A 22,825-nucleotide genomic window follows, 5' to 3' on the forward strand; every position below is an offset into this window, starting at 1 on the left:
CAAAGATTCACAAAAGACACTACGCAGTTAAAGACGTTCTTTATTTTTCTAATACACGTTGGGAGAGACAGCTGGAAGATTCCAACTTCTCCCTTACCATACATGTGTAAAACATAAATTTTTTTGAAGGTTCGTTTCTCCCGCCCAGCCTGTCATCCAAACTGAATGATCCAATTACATTAATGCACATTATTTACCTTGGCCAATAGCATTCCACCTTCTGGCAGATTTGAAAATGCATTGGTCAACCGGACCCAGATGTTCTTCTCCCCCATTTCCTAGCAACCTTACTTACGCAAATCCGGTAGGTTCAAGGATCGCCCTCACCACCTGCAAACCATGGGGACGGAGAGGGAGTCATTTTCCTCTGTCTGCTAACTATCCCTTATCAGTAGAACCTAAATACTTCTATTCACTGAAGCCAGAAGCTAAATGCCTCCATTCATTTTAAAACCTTGGTAGCTTGCAACTGTAGGATCTCCTAGTGATAATAGAGAATATATTCTGTACCTTATTGTTTCCAAAGAATGTGGACTGTCTAGTTCTGCTCATTTCCCATTATGCTTTGGGGCATGCTGCATCTTGGCCAAAGCTTACAAGACATTTAAAAATACATTTTAAATCTACATCCCTTTCAGTAATGTTCCTTAATCCATCATAGCCAACTTCGTGCCTCATACCATTGTAGTTTCTTTTATTTAGATTCTGGACTCTAGTCTCGGAATCGACTATGTCACTCCCCATTTTAATGAAGAACTCTATCTAATTATGGTCACTCCAAGAGGCCTTGCATAACCAGATTGCCAATTATTCCTTTCTCATTACACAATACCCAATCTAGGATGGCCTGTTCCCTAGTTGGTTCCTCAATGTTTTAGTCCAATAAACCATCAACCATCCCATACACACTCCAGGAATCCCTTTTCCTCGCTATTGTTAATAATTTGATTTGTCTAATCGAAATGCAGATTAAAGTCACGGGTGAACAAATATTGCCTCCCCTTCACCTGACACTCTTCCACCCTACCAACTCGCTCTGCCTCTTGTAAACTTAGCCATACCCTCCTATTGTGCTCCCCATGAGTCAACAATTGATTCCACCAACCCCTTCCTGTGAGAATATTCACCTGGACTTCTCCCCACTCCATTCTCACACCTGGACATTCACCACCCTCCCTTCCCACCCACCAAATGGTCCTTTCCCAACTTCCCCCTTCTTTCCCTATACTGCATTGCTACATATCTGTGAAATCCTCTCCTGGACCCCCAAACACAACACCCCCTCTATGCTCCCACAAGTGCAGTCCTCCCGGTCTTCCTTAACCCAACCCCCAAGTAGTAGTAGGGCACATAAAATAAATAAATTTTGATCACAACTTGCGCAGCTGTGTCCATCCAGCATAAAGTTCTGCTCACTTTCCAACTGACCAACATGGTTGTTGTCACATATTCCCCCCCCCCACCCCCCCACTTAACCATTGACACTCCTGGTATCACTTTCAACCTTCCCGCTGTAACCTTCCAACTCGAACCCTTTTTCTTTGAGAATATCCAGGTGAATATGAATGTTCCCTTCTTACCCGAAAATCCCAATCCCTTACAAATTGACTTGCCCGACATCCTCCCATCCGCAACTCCTCCCCCCAGTCTCCATGACCACTGCCACATCTTCACCAACCACTTTTGCCTCCCCTTCGCCTGACACACCCTCACTCTTACAGCCTACAGACGCCCTTTGCCTCTTGTAAAGTTAGCCACGTCCTCCTTTGTGCTCCCCAGGAGACAACAATTGATTCCACCCAACTCCTCCCTGTGAGAATGTTCACCTGGACATCTCCCCATCCCATTCACACACCTGGACATTCACTACCCTCCTTTCCCACCCATCAATATGGCCCTTTCCCAACCCCCTCCTTCTTTCCCTACCCCCTCCTTCTTTCCCTGTACTGCATGGCTACACCCCGTGAAACCCTCTCCTGGACCCCCACAGTGTCCACTCTAGGCTCCTCCAATTGCAGTCCTCCCTGTCTTCCTTAACCCAACCCCCCTTCACCTTCCATCAGTAGCTCCTGTTGTCTTTCAACATTGGCAGCTCAAGGATCCAAGCCCCATTGTGAAATCCCTGGAAAAGGTCCGAAGCCTGAGCAAAGTTGTTGCATGTAGAGCTACCACCTTCCGAAAGCTTTTTCGTAGAGGGCCCATATGGACGAGGCTTGCCCTGCGTTACGATGCACACGTTGCTCCAGGGTCCAGTAGATAGAGGCCTCCACCCTCTTCTTGTTGGATGTCCACAAGCTGCAAAGCCGTAAGGCAAGTCCTGACATTTGCATGCCACATTGGTCCAGAGGTGACAGAGAACTGGGGAGTAGCAGGTCTGACACCCTTATGCAATGAGGGCGCAAAGCTAATCATAACAAGTAAAGATCAGTTAATCTAACAACAGTGGCAGGGAAAGTTTTGGAAACCTTAATCAGGGAAGAAAATCAAGAGACTTTGAGAGGATCGAGTGAATTGAGAGCCAGCCCAATTTGTAATCCAATTGAATTTTTTGCTCAATAGAGAAGATTGATGGGAATGCAGTGGGTATTGTCTGTACAGATTCAAGAAAGTGAACAAGGTACCATACAAAAGGTTGGTTAACAGAACTAAAGCTTATGAGATCGGAGGGCCACCGTGCAATTGGATAAAAATTGGCTGAAGGACAGAAAATGGCAAGTTTTGGCAGATGGTTATTTTTCAGACCGGAGGATGACGGTTCAGCGGTTTCCCCTTCAGTGAGTGGAATATTATATATAAAAATTGTCTTGGAATATAGAATAAAATTTCAAAATTTGTTGATGACACCAAACTTAGAGGAGTGAGGATGACACTAATTGACTGCAACATACCTATCTCGCAGAATAGGCAGACAAGTGGTAGAAGGCCTTTTAAAGAGAAAAGTGTGAGGTGATGCATTGAGGCAGAAGGTATGGGGAGAGGAAATGCTACATTAGATGTTATGATGGTTGTTCTACTTGGAGCAAGAGTGTGATGGGAGATTTGATTAAGATCGCAAAATTATGACAGGTTTAGATAAGGTAGAAGAAAAGCTCTTTCCATTAGCTTATGGTACAAAGAGAAGGGAACACAGATTTAAGATTGAGAAGTGATGCGGGGGAATGCGAGGCGGAATGTTTTAAAACACAAGCAAGTGGTAATAACCTGGAACTTGCTGCACTTTAGGGTGTTGATTGCAGAATTAATCAATTATGTTCAACAGAAATTGGATGGACACAAAGGAAATTGACTTGTAGGGCTACTGAGAATGAGCAACAGTAAATGGAGCACTCTGTCCAGCATGGACTTTATGGGTCAAATGATCTCATTCTGTGCCATAAATGACTCTGGGAGTCTGGCAAATGTACCAGATAATGAATACGACCAGTGCAAGGAAGCTGATCTCTTTCCACATATCACCACAAGCCACCCCAGCTACGTTAGTTTTTCTTAGTAAGCTGTGTCTATCACTTTGCTACAGAAGGTCCGGAATGCAACAGGGTTGAGCCAAATCTACTGGCATGTTGTGTACTGATGCTGCAACTATTGTATAATAAAATGTTTTTACCTTTCACATCTCAAGAGATAGAAAAGTTTTTGCCATGATGGAAAGGCTTTTGCAGTGAAGGGAGTAGAAAATGGCATTACTAACTGCCCATGGTAGAAAGCTACTATTGCACAAACTAAAAAGGTCAACCAGGAATTGATCGATGTTGAGCTGCCCACCCTCACCACCTGGAACTTGTGAAAAGAAAAACAATGCAAAAATGAATAAAACATGCTAAAGTACACAAGAGATGTAAGCAATAACATGAACACAATTTTATTGCATGTAGCTCTATGGAAAGCATTTGTGATAAATATAAACACTATACAGAACTCTAAGCCAGTCTCCCATTCACAGACATGGTGGATTAACATTAAACTGCTAAACAATATTTACAGTGGAAGACACAGCAAGATAAAGTTAGATATTTTCAACCTTCTGTCATGTGTGATGCAGGAATAGCAATATATAGAGTATCAACCGTCTGCTTTTCTGTACAGCCAAAAAAAACTATGTCCATTTGTCAAATTAATTTACAGAAGAAATACAATTGTTTCATCTTTGTTTTATTATACAGCAGCATACTATTGTCTGGAAGATGCAACTTTTGTTTTGCATGTATGAGATGAGGGAAGATATTTGCACGTTGTAGTGGAAAAGGTCCATCAGCAATTCTCCCTCTGCACCCCTCCACTAATGGCTCAATTATTTTTAAATTTTAAAATCAAGTGCATTTTATAGCCAGTTACAATAATTTTGAACAATCATTTGAATAATGATCCTCCTGATTGTACTTCATTCCACTCCTCCCCACCCATATGCTTTCCCAGGATTTGTGTAATTTTTAACATAATGGAAAAGGCAGCAGGAAAAGCACCTTTTCATGCTTGAGGTACTAACCAATTTACTGAGAAAAGGATTGAAAATTTAACACTATTTTGATGAAACCTGCAAATTATCATCACTTACACCTTTTCCTCCACATGGAAGCAGATACCTGCCCTCATTTGTTTTTATGTTGCTTTCCACCACTAATTTTCTTTTTTAGAAATTATTTCTTCCGTACCTATCAAATGATATGTAAATTCTTATCCGGAAATAGTCTTCCAGCACAATACTGAATAATTTAGTAACTCTAAGCTACAAGTAGACTGAGAAAAAAAGAATTGCATATTGTGTATGCCATACCTATTTAGCCAGAAATTGGCTTTTGAGGTTACTGTATAAAATCAGAATACAGGTAGTCAGTGCTCAGTTTCGTACACTAGTAGACTTCAGGACCCAGGTGTTTGATTTATTAGCTAAACTGCATGACGATGCTAGTAGTCCTTTTGCAGCATATGTTGACTATTTCATAACCATTAAAAAGAACTCAAAAAAACATAAGTACCAAAATGTATCAGTCCAGTTAGATCTGCTACATTTTTCATTCAATATCCACTGGTACTAGTATATTACCTTGAGAGCTATACTAAATTTAGGAGACTAAATAGGATTCAAAATGCCTCAAGTTAGAACTATAGTGGTCTTACAGTGAATGCATAGCGTGAACCCCATAAATCACCCCCCCCTCAACTTTTTTAAACCAGTATAGATCTCCTAACAGAATGGTATTTCTATCTCTATTATTACAGATTCATGCAGTATCTGGTGTCTATAATTATCACTGAACCGCAAATACTTATTGGGATGGGTCAGTATCTAGAATTCGTACCTCACTATTACAATCCACATAGTACTGTCTTGTGGTACAAAGCCAGCATGTATATTTGTACCTTTATCACCACTTGTGCAATCTCAAGTCACTGGTACAAGCCATAGAGCAGCACTATCCTGGTACAGGTCTAGTATCAGTTATTTGTACCAATAATATATACTGTAAAGTTTACCTGTAATGTGATGCCAGAGAAAATAATTTAATTTTGTTGCGCAATGCAACATGCTGTTTCCCCTACTTCATAATTACTGTAACCACCTTTATTACCTCTTCAACAACATAGATCTGCCTCTACCATACAGTCTTGTCAATTGGACACATATGCAGCAAGGAGTTTAAGAAAGTAAATAACACTTAGGCAGTGCTGACATTCACTGCAACTTTTCTGTTATATCATCTGTAATGCTCAATTAAATGTAGGTCACATTTTACTATACATATACAATATAAAATCCTTATTAATGCATAGCACTTTTATGACAACATTCTTGGTGATTGGTTGAGGCTTGAATGGGAAGACAAGTGTTCACGGTCACGTTTTTATTTCTAGTTGTGGCTGAGATGTCGAACACTTATGTTTCTTCAACAGCTGTGTTGTTTCTATCTGACATTTTCAGCAAACAATTTTTCTTTTAATTTCCTCTGTCGTGGACTGCAAACAACAATGTGGACAGGTGGGGTGATACAAGCCATGGAGGTTGAAATATAAATATCTGTTTCCCAATGGAGAAGTCATTGCAATCGATCTACTTTCAGATCACTCCACCACCCCTGATTATAGAAGGTATGATTGATAGTGATCAATCTGGAAACTGACAGATCATGAAATCATCAATAGGCAATAGATGCTTAAAAAGCACTAGCTTAAACCAGTTTGATTCATCAACTTCAATGAAATGAATGGAACGGACGGGGCATCAGAGGGAAATCCTCAAAAAAAAAGAAATTTTAACTACTGGACATAATAAAGACTCAAACTGAGTATCCATTCTTAGAGCTGCATTCCCATTAAATTGTAAAGCTTTGCAGAGCAACTTCTAATTGTTAGTTATAGTAATCACTGCAAAAGGTGATGATGGTGGTAATAGTTACATGTTTCTGGACCATTTGTCCCCACGTGAAAATACAAAAAACGAATACTGGAACTGGGGGCAATGCATATGTTGTGGAATCTCTACACATCTGAATTAAACAACATATCAATACAAATTGGCAATGTCAGATTTGACTCGCCGAACAAATCGTATTTCATCTTAACAGTTATTGGAGTATTTCTTACAATAAAGAAATTTTATTAACATCTATTTAGTGATAGTCTGAAACACAGCGCAACATGGTAACCCCCAAATTGGTTAACTGCGTCAGTAAATAATAGGTTTACCAATACAGTCAGTATGATACTGTAATTGGTAAATAGAAGATAGCCAATTTTCTGCACATGGATATAATAGAGATTGGTTACTTAATCCTTTCACCCAAATATTACTTCCCATCCTACATACTATTCACAAATCAAGGGGGCAAGCAAACAGGAAATGTGCACAATGTAATGTGCAAGAAGGGCCCACATAACTCCAAAATTTCCTTTCACTCCCTCTAGAGGAACAGCTTAAGTTTCCCAGTCATTCAACGGCAAGACCATAAACCTTCAGTGCAGCTTGGGGGGGATCAAAGTATAAAAAAGGAACAACTATGCTCCTATAACTTTATGGCACAGTAAGCTGACTTATGCTATGAAACAGCTAATCTCTCCTCCCCTTCTCTGTATATACTCCTCTTCAAATAAGGTCAGTTTTCTTTATAACTGAACAGTAAATTGAAATGAAACCAGCCTACTTTCAGCAAGGATTTTGATGTTAACACCTTGAACTGGACAAACACAGGGTTTAAAATAAAAAAATGTTGTAAATACTTAGCAGGTCTGGCTGCATCTAAGGTGAGAGAAACAGGGTTAATGTTTCAGGTGAGAGGAAAAAAATGCCTACGATGTGAGAGAAGACAGGAAGCAATAAACAACAGGAGTTGGGAAGGTAGGCTAAATGGAGTGGTAATGGAACAAATAAAGAAATAAAAGATAATTCCTGAGGAGTTGTGAATAGTAGAACAATGAACAGTTGCTGTCTGTAAGAAAAAAAACAGAACAAGTTTGAGATCGACACATACAAAGAAAGGAAACAAAATGGGAGGCAGAGATTATGGTCTACAATTCAGACTGTAATCTCTGCCCTATTTTGTTTCCTTTTCTTTGTATGTTGGTCTTTACCACTTTATCTTTAACAACACCTGCGGCTTTGCCAAATCAACTCTATCATTTAATGTTTCCTGTCTTCCACTCCATCACAGATCTTCCCTTCTTTGGTCTTTTACGCCACTCTTCCCCCATTTCACTCATTTAAATATTATATTTCTAATATTTCCCAATTCTGATGAGAGGTTAACTGAAATGTTAACTTTGCTTTTCGCTCGACAGATGCTGCCGACCTGCTATTTCTAGACTTTTCTGTTTTTAATCCAGATTTCCACCATCTGCACTATTTTTATTTGGAAACATATTGTTTTGCTGTGGATCAGCTATTCCCTTACTGAAACGGTGGGCTAGTTTCGCCGATACAGGAAGCTCGACCCAGGATATTTCCCGATTCAGCAGATGTATCTCCTTTAAAAGAGCCCTCATCATACTTTCATGCCTGCAAGGTGGCATGTTGGAGTAAAATCTGCTCTCGTTGGAGGCGGGCAAGTGCCAAGATGGGCTGGTTTAGAAGGCCCACCTCAGTTCACTGGGACTTTGTCCAGGTGCACTGAAGGCTATTAAGCTCGCTAGCTCTCACTTCTCTCAGTGTCCACCATGCCAGCTCCATGCCCTTCCATGATCCCCTGTATCCTTTATCCTCACTCACCCAGAATGAGATAAAGAACCAATGAGCAGATTTCTAAATGGTATACTTTTTACATGCTTTTCAAAACTTGCCATTATTACATGGCTTATTAGCTCTATAGTGCATAGTGGAGTGAGCGAGCATGGAGGCTGCAGGGATACAAAGGTTATAGAATCCAGACTATGGTTCACAACTCCTGAGAAGTTCACGCCCTCGGAAACAATCCAACTCCACGAAAATTGTAGGGAGTGCTATGAAATGCTTATACTTGGAACGGGAGCTGCCCAGGGTGGGAGTGCAGGTTGCAGGGTTGCTACTTGCACTCTTACCCGCACCAGTGATAATCTCCAACAGTGGGAAAGGTGGGTGGGAATCCTACAATCAGGTCCCATTGGCCATTTTTAAAGGTCTCTGGAGTCACCTGACTCCACAAAAACCTGATGCTGTATCTTTCGTTGACCTGGATTAATTGGATTTAATTTAAAAAACAAAATTTTACAGAAACTACAATTAAAGTGCTGCATAATTGTGTACACATGCAAACCATGAATTTGGAAATAACAATGTGAAATGAATATGACATGCTTCGTGCGGGAATAATCAATTACTTAGAATGAATGTTAATGCACATTTAAAAGCTGCCAGGGATTTCATATTTTCCTTTCGTTCACCACTCTATTGAAAGGTTGTAACCATGGTCCATGTCTCAATGACTCAGATATATGTAGGATAGGAAAATAACTGAGTTTTAAACAGTAACCCTACTAAACACAATTTAAAATATTTGATTGTTCTGACCATCTAAATGACATCTAGTACCCTTTGGCTAACTGATGTCTTTAAAAAGTGGCATTTTCTGTATTGAGCGTAGCACATCTTTTGTAACTGGTAGGTCCAAGCAGTCCATTGAACTGGTTTCAATTATACCCTTCATTGCAGCACTGTTAATGCATTTAATTTGAAAGTTGCCTGATAAATTTTGGGTGCAATTTTATCTGGAACAAAAATGCATCTCTCTAACCTAGAATAAATATGGTTCATTGTACTCCAGTACTTAAAGCTGCATTATTCCTTTAGTCAAAATATGTAATTGCTTAAGCCTTCTCTCAGTTCTTAGTTTTAAACATTAAAAAGCATTTCTTCAGATTAAACTGTCCAAAACAGCACCCAATGTAGAATAAATACACCTTTAAAATGGCTAGTTATTGTTCTGACAAAAATAGGAAAACAAAGAATGAAATCACACACACTGGTCAAACTGAGTATATGAGACGTGTACTGTGAACAAACTGGATGAAGAGATATGGAAAAGAAAATCACTTTTGATGGATATTTGGCATCATTCATTCTGCAGCTGTGCAGAAAGGATGTGGCGATATATCAATGATATTACAAAGACAGTGTGTCATAAAAGTTAATTAACTCTATAGAGGACAGCTACAAGGAATACTGTAACTGTTAATGGTCACTTTTCAAAATCATGCACCATGATAACACCTGGGAGATTAAAACTTGCATATTCATGAAAGGGTAAATTCTGTTAGTTGGGGGGGGGGTTACTGAAAGTGGATTTTCATTTGTATTTACATAACGCACATGTAGATCAAAAGCCAACAACATCATAGCTTTAACATGAAATTAAGCAGCTTTTAGAAAACAGAAAAATGTATCCTGGTAAAATGAAATTCAGAGGTAATAACTGGCAGTGAACATATCAAATATCCAATAAAGGAAACTTAAATGTTTTACAAATATTTTCATTGCTTGTGACATCAAGGAGAGAAAAGTTTAAACTTTGGGTCAGCCTATGCTGTATTCAGACTAGATTTAACAATTTGGCCTACTTGGCTGGTGGCCACATGTGAGTTGCAACATGATTGCTTTGAAACCTAGCGCAAGTTAAAGCAGGGAAAGAAAGCAATAAACTATGTACAGTTGGCCTACCTTGGGGATCTGCTCAACCATCCCATCTTGGTTTTACAAAGGTGTAATGCATGAACTTATATAATAGTCTAGTAAACCCACCAGTCCTTTGTAAGGGTTAGTTTCAAAATCTGCTATCCCTCCAAAATACTTAAATCTAAAACATAATATGCTTAAGGATACCATGGAACATGGGTGTTCCATGATTAATTACAACATTGTTTACAAACCACTTGTGAAATGATTTTCATGCTCCATCATGAATGGGTAGCAGTCACACCAGTTGATTACCATATAGCACGAGTCAAAAAAAAGCCTATTAGTGTTTGAACTGGGGAACATTTTAAAGGTGATTTTTAGCAGGTATTTCTTTGTGAACAGCTGTATTAAAAAAATGAACATTTAACTGTTACTTGTCAACATTCAAATGGATTCAAAACACTTCAGTAGATAGGTTCACATTAGCTATGGCTCTTTTTTTCTTTTTTGCTCAGCTGAAACTTGCAGGAAGAATGTCTTTTTGTTGAAGGAAGTACCAAAAAGGCAGCAATTTGTGTTCCTGTTGAGATTCATGTGTTGGCTTTTCCCACTCATCTGCATGGGAAATAGGTCTGTGTATATTCTTGCAATAAGGTGACTGCTTCTGACAGTACCAGTTCCATCTAGTGAGTCGTACATTTGCAAGGTTGGTGACTTGGGAAAAGGTGAATTCAATCCTTTCCTCCGTGGACACGGATTTAAATCACGTCAATGCGCCTAGTCTGCAGAAAACACAAATTCAAAATGGTTAAAATCAGAATACTAAAAAAGTAAATATAGTAGTAAACCTCTGCCATATCCAGTTCAATAATCTAGTTGAGTTTTGAGTATCAAATTTCTTCTAGGCATGACACTGGCCGGTTACATGAAAATCTAGTCATTTGACTACCACTGCTGCAACACAAAACTGGCCAAGTGACTGGTTATGAAGTACTCCATTATAAGTGAAGGATAAAATAGTACAGTCTGATTGTTAATTGTTATTTTGTACTTTTACAAAACACTCATTAAAATATACAGAATGAAAGCTTTCAACTATTTTCCCACACTGTGAAGCTATCTTGATAGTGCATAATACTGATCTAGGATAACTATCTATGCCTCTACAGCTTTATGTTTCTTATTTGGAACCACCAATCTACTGATCTAGGATAACTATCTATGCCTCTACAGCTTTATGTTTCTTATTTGGAACCACCAATCTATCATTCCCCGGCATTTTTGCACTTTTATCCCAAAATGAGGTGCTTTTCAAAACTCACAGCCCTAGTTCTTTCCTAGTGGTAGTGACTCATATTTTGATTTTACAAGCATCTGAAATATTTTTGCATCTCAAAGCATTCACACAGACGCTTTGACAATATTAACAGACTTGAGCATGAAGGGCACCAAAGCCAAGTGTGATTTTCCCTCATTTCAACATCCAAATGAACACATGTGTAAGGAACACTAGATACATACTTACCAAGAGTGGGAAAGACACATTTGATTTTCCACCTATATATTACCAGGACATTAAAGCTAATTACAATGCTGTGTGCAACATGAATAGTGCACAAGTCCAGAATTGCACCTTCGACTTTCATAGGGAATAATTATTTATTGGGATGACATGGTGGCACAGTGGTTAGCATTGCTTCCTCCCAGCACCAGGGACCCGGGTTCGATTCCTGGCTTGGGTCACTGTCTGTGTGGAGTTTGCACGTTCTCCCCGTGTCTGCATGGGTTTCCTCTGGGTGCTCCGGTTTCCTCCCACAGTCCAAAGATGTGCGGGTTAGATGGATTAGCCATTCTAAATTTCCCCTTAGTGCCAGGGGAACTAGCTAGGGTAAACGCATGGGGTTATGGGGATAGGACCTGGGTGGGATTGTGGTCGGTGCAAACTTGGTGGGCCGAATGGCCACTGCCTGCACTGTAGGGATTCTATATGTCTGTTTGGTGCAGTGCCACATGGGTTGGGCTGCAAGTACTTTATGTTGCTTTTCCAGTACAATGTACGATTTCTCAGGCATAATCAATATGCACCAAGCTGTGAATGGTTTACGCAAAACATATCTAACTATAGCCACAGCATCTGTGACAATGGTCTGACTTCATTCCCCTTGCATCATTGCTTCTGGATTCTCCCAAAGATCTATCCTCAGCCCCTATTTTTTCTCACCTACATATTATCACTTGACCACGTCATTCCAAAGATGAGATCAGCTTCTGTGAACATTTATCTCTCCACTGCTATGTTGGACCCTTCCATTGCCTTAAATGTTATCAGATTGCATGCCCTCCTCAGATTTAGAGGAACCACATTTCCATCATTTTAAAAATTTGCTCTTAGGATGTGGGCATTGTTGGGTAGACCAACATTTATTGTCCAAACTGGAGGACATTTTAGGGTCAACCACATTGCTGTGGATTTGGAGTCGCATGCAAGACAGATCAGGTAAGGATACTAGCTTTCCTTCCCTAAAGAACATTAGTGAAACAGATGGGTTTTTACGACAATCGATAATGATTTCATGATCATTAGAATCTTAATTCCAGATTTTTATTGAATTTAAATTTCACCATCTGGCACGGTGGGATTTGAACCCTGGTCCCCAGAGCCACACCGTGGGTCTCTGGATTATAAGTCCAGCAACAATTACATTACATCAATGCCTCAAGATTGGGAAAACCAAAGCAGTCGTCTTTGGCTCCTTCTGCAAACTATCTTTCCCGCCAATTCCAGTCCTCATCTCTGCCACAATATCAGGTTCAACCGCTCTTCACAACAATGACGTTGTGTTCAATTCTGAGCTGAGTTGCCAATCCCACATCCTCTTAAGAAATATTGACTATTTCCACTTCCATAACATTGCCCATCTATTTGGAACCCTCATCTATACCCCCATTTCTTCACAACTCAACTATTCCAACACTCACTCAGTCAACCTTGCATCTTCCATTCTCAATACACTTAATCCATGACACATTCCTGCATTTTATTCTGTATCAAATTCCACTCTCCCATGATTCCTTCCCCCGCTGATCTAAATGGACTCCTAGTCCTTCAATGTTTCAAATTTAAAACTGCCATTCATTTGTGAAAATCTCTTCATTTCCCTGGCCCTAACTCATCACTGGAATCTCCTCCATTGCAACAATTACCCTAAATCATTTCTGACCTAGACTTCTTGTGCAACCCCTATTTTGCCACACCAAACTGCCATGCCATCAGTCATCTAGGCTCTTGTGATCTTGAATTGTCCCTCTAAACCTCCATCGCCTTCTCTGTCTGCAAGATCTACTTTATTTCGCTCTTTGACCAAATGTTTGGTCATCACTCATTAGACAAATTGCAACATTATTTAATGTATATGCATTTCTGTCCACAACTAATGGTTTGTCGAATTGGTCTATAACTACCAGATTTACAGTTCACTTTCAGCAATAAAGCTAGTTATATAATTTCCGATCTGAATAACTGAAATTGCATCGTTCTTTAGGATTTTAGAATTTGAAGGGAAGTTGAAAAATATGCGAGAATCCTGAAGTTACATATGTTTTAAACAGCATTCCCCATCTGAGAAGGAAACAACTTATTACTTTCAAGCCTCTGAATATAACTTTAGTAATCTGTTAATGTTTTTCTTCTTTCCGTGATATTAAAATTGTCTATTTCCAAATATGCCAATGTACAGCACAGTATATATTGATTTTATTGCATAGACTAATGTTAAAAATTCGTAACTGCAGCAGGTCATAGTTAGTGAAAAATCCTGCACTTGTTGAAATTAATTTTTCACCAGTCAATAAATATTAAAACAGATCAAGGGTACAATGTGCTACACTCACATAAATATTATCAACACTTAAACATGCTATCGCCGTATCTTTGTCCTGAAGATAGTAGTCAGGTTAGAATCTGTAGAGGGTAATTTCTGAAATATTTCTCATGTTTCTGTCTGGTATTAATAAAAGCAAACAATATTTTAAATCGATGCATCGTTTCTTCAGATAGCAGCAAATGCTGTAATTTGCCTTTTCTCTCTTTTTTAATGATTGTTAATACACCATCAAGACGAGGGCATCAGTATGTGGAACACGTACCCAAATACAGAATCAAGTATTTTTCAAACAACTCAAATCCCACCTCCTACTGCATCAATACAATTGCAATGTGGTTGACTCGCAAGTGCCGTCCGAAATGGCCTAGCAGGCCACTCAGTTTAATGGCAACTAGGGATGGGCAATAATGCTGGCCCAGCCAGCAATGCCCTTGTCCCACAAATAAATAATTTAAAAACAAAAATGCTCTCAATTCCTACACCAGCCATCTCTTGGATGGTTCAATTTATTTTTGGATTGGTCTCTGTGTCCCAACTGACTTTATTGTTGTAACGTGCTTCTTTTAGTCCCAGACTTCCATGTTTATATAAGTGATAATGACAGTAAGCAGATGTCATGACAAATACAATACAAAACAGAATCAAGTTCACAACCTCAACATTTTACGTTGAGTTAACAAAATGTTTTATAATGTAGTGACTTCACATTCTGGCATGTTGATGCTGAACTGGCTAATCCACACATTATGTACAGTAAAACAGGATGTTTTTATGGAGAAATTTACTGCAAGTAAATAATAGCACATGATACTGCTCTTAAGCAGGAACTGTCCTACTCAGAAAACCCAGATAATAAATGACACTTTGAAAAAATAGGGCTTTGCAAATTTGACAGTTCACATGCAGAGATTAATTTTTACTGAACTAGTTTGTGTTACTGCAGCAACCTAGATCTGAAAAATGTTTATTGTTTCAAACAAGCAGGTTTCGCAATACACACTTATTTTCTATTAATGTTCTGCATTATAGCCAAGATTTTTAATCTCATCATCAAATTTACAAGTATTATAAAATCACAAGCAGTTTTTACTAATAGTTAACTGATGAGCAGTGGCTGAAATTGTGCCCAGATTGGGGATAAAGTAACAGCATTCCTTTTGTTTACTGAACAGAAGCTATTCTTCAAAATCTACAGCTACATCTATCATCAATAGAGTTATACAACACTCACCACAAAATCCGATAGCTGTAGGTTTGAGATTAAGAGGAAAGGGTAGGAGGAAAGAACTTGTATTAATGTAGTGCCTTTCATGGTGTCCCAAAGTACTTTATAGTCAACTTTTGAAGTGTAGTAACTGTGTATTGCAGGAAATATGACAGTCAATTTGCACATATAATGAAACCACAGTTTTTCTTTTAAAAAAATGTTAATTGAATAAATATTGACAAGATATAGGGCCATTGAACTCCTCTATTCTATAATAATGCAATGGAAACCTTTACTAAAACAACTCCCATTTATACAAGTCTGTTTAACTTAGTAAAACATCTTAAGGCAAATCACTGAAGCATTTTTGTACAAAATTGAACAAGGACTCACACAGACGACATGTTATTTTGTGGGTGGGGGGGGGGATAGTTTCTGATGAGCATCTAAAAAGAGGTCAGAGTTTCATGGAAGGAAATTTTAAAGTTTAGGCTGGAAGGTACAGCTGCTAATGATGGCGCAATGGCAAGCAAGGACTCACAAAAACACAAAATTGGAGTATTGCAAGAGATCGAAGGGTTGTAGTACTAACATGTTCTGACGACAGGTTAACTATGGAGGGAATTAAACTCTGGCATGATATTAAGATAAGAAATGGAGGAATAGGCTATTCAGCCCATTCAAGCCTGTTCCATCAATTGATAAGATCATGGTTGATCGGATTAACTCCACTTTCCTGCCTATAACCCATAATTTTGTTGTCAATCAAAATTCTGTCAATTGCTTCCTTTTTATCCTCTTTGCTTGTTAGATCCTCAAAGAATTTTAATATTTTAAAAAAACACAATTTTCCTTTCACAAATCTGCCTGATTGCATCATGATTTTCTAAATAGCCTGCTACTACACATTAATAATGGATAATAACATTTGTAAAGGTTCACAAATGCACAGAAAGGTAGACTGATTTTAAAACATGAAAAGATTGAGCCAGGTAATCTTTAGCTTCATCAATTTGATACTCCAAAACCAACAATCCTGAGGTATGATCTTAGTCTTGAAAAATCAACTAATTGACTCAAATTTTTCACAGATGTTGCCTATCATAAATTATCTTTTGTGGTGTCAGAACCAACCAAGACTATGGGATAATAGCAAAAACCCCAGTTCCATCAAGTCCAAAACAAAAGCATAAAAAAAACAATTATAAAAGGTAGCTCACTACTGCTAGTTCTGAAGCTACATACCTCAAACAGCTTTACAAAGGGGCTCCATTAAAACATTAAAATACCAAGCTGTGATACCAGAAAAAATGCTTTTTATAGTGCAACCGAGTCTCGTAATGGACATACCAAATTTCCTTAGTCTTCTGAGAAAGTAGAGGCATTTGTGGGGTTTCTTAACTATAGTGTCGGCATGAAGGGACCAGAACAGGTTGTTGCCGATCTGAACACCTAAAAACTTGAAGCTCTCGACCATTTCTACTTCGTCCCCATTGATGTAGACAGGGGCATGTCCTCCTGAAGTCGGTGATTATCTCCTTCCTTTTGTTGACATTGAGGGAGAGATTATTGTCGTCGCACCAGTTCACCAGATTCTCTATCTCTTTCCTGTACTCCGTCTCGTCATAAACTCTGACCCACTACGGTAGCGTCATCAGCAAACTTGAAAATCGAGTTGGAGGGGAATATGGCCACACAGTCACATGTGTAAAAAGGAGTATAGTAAGGTGCTGAGAACACAGCCTTGTGGGATGCCGGTGTTGAGGATGATCATGGAGGTGGTGTTGTTGCCTATCCTTACTGATTGCGGTGATTTTGTAAGGAAGTTCAAGATCCAGTCATAAAGGGAGGAGCTGAGTCCCAAGCCACGGAGTTTGGAGATGAGTTTCATAGGAATAATGGTGTTGAAGGCTGAGCTAGTATGCATACCAAAGGCACTGATATACATATTTACAAGCATCTTTATTTCAGTTAAATGTAATTTGGTATAACAATACACACTAAATCAGGTTTATCATAGAGGTTTACAACGTGGAAACAGGCCCTTCGGCCCAACTTGTCCATGCCGCCCTTTTTAAAAAAAAAACCTGTAAGCTAATCCCAATTGCCCGCATTTGGCCCGTATCCCTCAATACCCATCGTACCCATGTAACTATCTAAATGCTTTTTAAAAGACAAAATTGTACCCGCCTCTACTACTACCTCTGGCAGCTTGTTCCAGACACTCACCACCCTCTGTGAAAAAATTGCCCCTCTGGACACTTTTGTATCTCTCCCCTCTCACCTTAAGCCTATGCCCTCTAGTTTTAGACTCCCCTACCTTTGGGAAAAAATATTGACCATCTAGCTGATCTGTGCCCCCCATTATTTTATAGACCTCTATAAGGTCACTCCTCAGCCTCCTACACTCCAGAGAAAAAAGTCCCAGTCTATCCAGCCTCTCCTTATAACTCAATCCATCAAGTCCCTGTAGTATCCTTGTAAATCTTTTCTGCACTCTTTCTAGTTTAATAATATCCTTTCTATAATAGGGTGACCAGAATTGGACACAGTATTCCAAGTGTGGCCGTACCAATGTCTTGTGCAACTTCAACAAGACATCCCAACTCCTGTATTCAATGTTCTGACCAATGAAACCAAGCATGCCGAATGCCTTCTTCACCGCTCTGTCCACCTGTAACTCCACTTTCAAGGAGCTATGAACATGTATCCCTACATCTCTTTGTTCTGTAACTCTCCCCAACACCCTACCATTAACTGAGTAAGTCCTGCCCTGGTTCAATCTACCAAAATGCATCACCTCGCATTTATCTAAATTAAACCCCATCTGCCATTCGTCAACCCACTGGCCCAATTGATCAAGATCCCGTTGCAATTGGAGATAACTTTCTTCACTGTCCACTATGCCACCAATCTTAGTGTCATCTGCAAACTTACTAACCATGCCTCCTATATTCTCATCCAAATCATTAATATAAATGACGAATAACAGTGGACCGAGCACTGATCCCGGAGGCACACCGCTGGTGAGTTGAATTTCATGTGCAACGTTAGAAGGACATTATTTGACTGAAAAGCATCCGGCCAATCAAATATGGTATTTTTCAACAGCTACCAATTTGCAAATTTGCTGTACAGTGACTCCTGTTCAATGAGAAGGATCTTCGAATGGATTTATTTCCATGTGTGGCTTATAAACATTAAGGATTATTGTAATGATATTACTGCTCAAGTGGGTATCAATCACTTCAGAGGACACACACCAAACAGTCACTTCAGAGGGCACGAGAACCACCTTTTTTATTCTTTCACAGGATTTGGACATTATTTGCCCCTAAGAACTTGAGTAACCCACATGTGTGTGCACAGAAACTTGATTCACTTTATTTTTATACAACCCACTTCTGTTTTTTAATATTCGTTCGTGGGACATGGGCGTCACTGGCTGGCCACCATTTATTGCTCATCTTTAGTTGCCCTTGAGAAGGTGCTGGTGAGCTGCCTTCTTGAATCACTGCAATCCATGTTCTGTGGGTTGACCCACAATGCCATTAGGGAGGGAATTCCAGGATTTTGACCCAGTGACTGCAAAGGAAAGGCAATATATTTCCAAGTCAGAATGGAGAGTGGCTTGGAGGGGAACTAGCAGGTGGTGGTGTTCCCATTTATCTGCTGCCCTTGTCCTTCTAGATGGAAGTGGTTGTGGGTTTGGAAGGTGCTGTCTAAGGATCTTTGGTGAATTGCTGCAGTGCATCTTGTAGATAGTAGACACTGCTGCTACTGACCGTCGGTGGTGGAGGGATTGAATGTTTGTAGATGTGGTGCCAATCAAACAGGCTGCTTTGTCCTGGATGGTGTCAAGCTTCTTGCGCATTGTTGGAGCTGCACCCATCCAGGCAAGTGTGGAGTATCCCATCACACTCCTGACTCGTACTTTGTAAATGGTGGCTAGGCTTTGGGGAGTCAGGAGGTGAGTTACTCGCCACAGTATTCCTAGCCTCTGACCTGCCCTTGTAGCCACTGTGTTTATGCGGTGAGTCCAGTTGAGTTTCTGGTCAATGGTAACCCCAAGGATGTTGACGGTGGGGGATTCAGTGATGGTTACACCATTGAATGTCCAGGGGCGGTAGTTAGAGTGTCTCTTATTGGTGATGGTCATTGCCTAGCATTTATGTGACGCGAATGTTACGTGCCACTTGTCAGCCCAAGCCTGGATATTGTCCTGATCTTGCTGCATTCAACCTTCAGCTTCCTCCATTTAATCACTTCAGGCATTATAGGCTTTCGTAATAATTTTGTAAGACCAAAGCGCTACACTGTTACTTAAATTAAGTAAAAACAATTAAATTACACATTCCTGTATAAGCTAGTGTAAATTTTCCACTTGTGTACTAGTTGCACGGCAGTAATGCAGAGTATGCAATTGTGCAACTCCAGCTTGCAATTTAACTTCATCCATTCATCCAAGGACAAAGATCTTAGGGATATGCAAGAATAAAGGCAAAGGTTTGGATAATTATGAAACTAAAGAAAGGCAAAAAGACTTCTGAAAAAAAATTCAAGAAGTAGAACCAAAGAAATGTTTCCTTTTAAATTTAAAGGAGCAGGAGCGCTGAGCGTGCAAGCAAGAGAACTTTTTAATTATTACCAGTTCACCCACTCCAAGTGGGTACTACTTCCAATGGTTAATGTTAAGGGGCCATGGGAGCGTGGCTGGCTGGGGGCTAATGTGTGAGGGTCCATGTAGCTGGCAAATAGTTTTGTGACTGTGTGCCTCTTCCTAATTCCAAACAGATGCACAGGTATAGCTAGAAAGATTTGTTTATATTTGATTTCTGTGTTTGCACCTATTCCTTGGCACAAAAAGGGGCAGTGACAATATGGAAATGCTTTGGGTTACTTAATGCTCTTGGGAGGTCAGTGGGGGTCCCACAGCTCAAAGTTTGGGATACCCTGGTTGGTGCGATTAAAGGGCAGTCAGTGCAGAGACAAGAAATTAGTGAAGGGACAGAAAATGTAGAGGTGAATAGTTCTTCTTCGGACTGGACGGAAGTGTGCAGTGGTGCCTCCCCAGGAGTTGGTATTGGTACCTCTGCTCTTAATGACCTGACTTGGTAAACACAGTAAGAAGTTTAACAACACCAGGTTAAAGTCCAACAGGTTTATTTGGTAGCAAAAGCCACACAAGCTTTCGAGGCTCTAAGCCCCTTCTTCAGGTGAGTGGGAATTCTGTTCACAAACAGAACTTATAAAGACACAGACTCAATTTACATGAATAATGGTTGGAATGCGAATACTTACAACTAATCCAGTCTTCAAGAAACAAAACAATGGGAGTGGAGAGAGCATCAAGACAGGCCAAAAAGATGTGTATTGTCCCCAGACAAGACACTGATATTCGGGTAGGCGTTCTCCAAGGCGGCCTTCGCGACACACGACAGCGCAGAGTCGCTGAGCAGAAACTGATAGCCAAGTTCCGCACACACAAGGACGGCCTCAACCGGGATATTGGGTCTATGTCACACTATTTGTAACTCCCACAGTTGCGTGGACCTGCAGAGTTTCACTGGCTGTCTTGTCTGGGGACAATACACATCTTTTTGGCCTGTCTTGATGCTCTCTCCACTCCCATTGTTTTGTTTCTTGAAGACTGGATTAGTTGTAAGTATTCGCATTCCAACCATTATTCATGTAAATTGAGTCTGTGTCTTTATAAGTTCTGTTTGTGAACAGAATTCCCACTCACCTGAAGAAGGGGCTTAGAGCCTCGAAAGCTTGTGTGGATTTTGCTACCAAATAAACCTGTTGGACTTTAACCTGGTGTTGTTAAACTTCTTACTGTGTTTACCCCAGTCCAACGCCGGCATCTCCACATCCTGACTTGGTAATACAGGGCATAATTTCAAAATTTGCAGAAGACACACTATTTAAAATACAGCAAAAAATGAGAGGATAGTAAAAAAACTTCAGGATGATAAAAATAAATTGGTGAAATGGGCTGACATATAACAGATAAAATATAATACAGAGAGGTGCAAAGTAATTCACCTTGGGAGGAAATCAGGAGAGGCAATATAAACTCAATGGCACAATTTTAAAAGTGTGAAGGAACAGGGAGGCCTGGGATGTATGCTACAAGTCTTTGAAGTGGCAGGACAAGTTGAGAAGGCTATTAAAAGGCACAAGAGATCCTTGAGAGGCAGATTACAAAAATAAGGAAGATATGCCGAAAACCAAACATTGATTAGGCTTCATTTGGAATATTATGATCAATTCTGGGCACCTCATTTTATTAAGACTGTCAAAGGTGCAGAGGAGTTTACTAGAGCGGTACCAAGGATAAAAGAATTCAGTTACTGAAAGATTAGAGTAAAGCTGTAGAACAGAGGTAATTAAGAGGAGGTTTAATAGGGATGTTCAAACTCTCAAAGAATTCTGATAGAAACAAATAAGGAGAAAATATCCTTCCAGTGGCAGAAGGTGCAGTAACGAGAGGTCACGGATTTTTTTGAAGTAAATTGATAAAACAAGCAGAGGCAACAGGACGAAAAAGAAAAATCAATTTCTAATGATCTGGAATCTATTGTCCGAAAGGATGATGAAATAACTTTCGGAAAAGAATTGGATAAATATTTGAAAGGCAAAAAAAGACAGGACTATGGGGAAACTGCAGGGGAGTAGGACTAATTTGATAGCTCTTTCAAAGAATTACCACATGTGCTGCATGATTTTAGGTAACTTAGTATCATTTGCAAATTGTGCATAATTATTAATAATACCCATTCAGCAAATGTAAAATACAGAAAAGTGGTCCAGATCCCTTAAGGAGCACTTCTAGCTACTGGCAGGCAGCATCTTTTGTCTCTACTACTTAGCAAATTTGCTATCTAACTATTTTACTCATATCGTCCATAACCTCCTGGTTCTCCAGTGTCAAATTTTTGGGGTGTGCTGAGGATCCCTTTCAGACGTTCCCAGATAAGTGGTTATCCGGCAATTGTCCGGAAGGGCTAACTTCCCCTGAAAACTGCACTGCACTGGGAACCATCTGACAAAGTGATTTAAATCATTAACCTCAGATAAAGCTGCTAGTTTTACATTCATAGCTACTCTGAAAGTGTTAAAAGGAAAAAATAGCACTTCTTACTTCAGAATAACTATTTTAAAGGCCCAGACTGAGCCTGGACAGGACAACCGCCTACTCCCCCACCAACTAAGCACCCCATCTCCATGGAATTCCCAGTCCCCCTCTCCAACCTGATCCGCCCACACCCCTGACCGCATGCCCCTGCCCCTGTCCGGTCGATGTCCGAATCCCCACCCCCAAATCTCATTCACTCATCTTCGAAACTTACCTTCCCCCTTTCAATGGACCTTTAAACTCACCTGCTTCACAGCAGCTAGTGCCACAAAAAGAGAAGTGTCCTCCTTTGCACCGCTCCTTTTGCACTTTGCTACTGGAGTGAGGGACACGCTTTGCTCCTCGAGTCCCACCCCAGCCTGAGTCAGGAAAGTCAGATAGAACAGGTGCTTTAGAATTTAAGGGCAGGTAAGTTAGTACGAGTAGCAATCCGCTGCTGATTGCCAATCGAAGGAATTACTGGCCAATACCACACATTTATAATTTAATTATAACAAAACGCAGATCAAATGTTT

At 39.9% G+C, this 22,825-nt stretch overlaps 1 protein-coding gene across 1 annotated transcript in view; it reads right to left on the reverse strand.

Annotated features, from left to right (window-relative positions):
* Positions 1–9,724: 9,724 nt before the first annotated feature.
* LOC144493051 (insulin receptor substrate 2-A-like) overlaps positions 9,725–22,825 on the reverse strand; it is a 63,634-nt gene continuing 50,533 nt past the window's right edge. The window contains exon 2 of the mRNA XM_078211890.1: positions 9,725–10,860. Within this exon, the coding sequence (XP_078068016.1) occupies positions 10,856–10,860 (5 nt within the window). The 3' untranslated portion in view covers positions 9,725–10,855. The remainder of the gene's footprint in view (positions 10,861–22,825) is intronic.

Source organism: Mustelus asterias, chromosome 4, assembly GCF_964213995.1.
Source record: "Mustelus asterias chromosome 4, sMusAst1.hap1.1, whole genome shotgun sequence".
Classification (NCBI taxonomy): domain Eukaryota; kingdom Metazoa; phylum Chordata; class Chondrichthyes; order Carcharhiniformes; family Triakidae; genus Mustelus; species Mustelus asterias.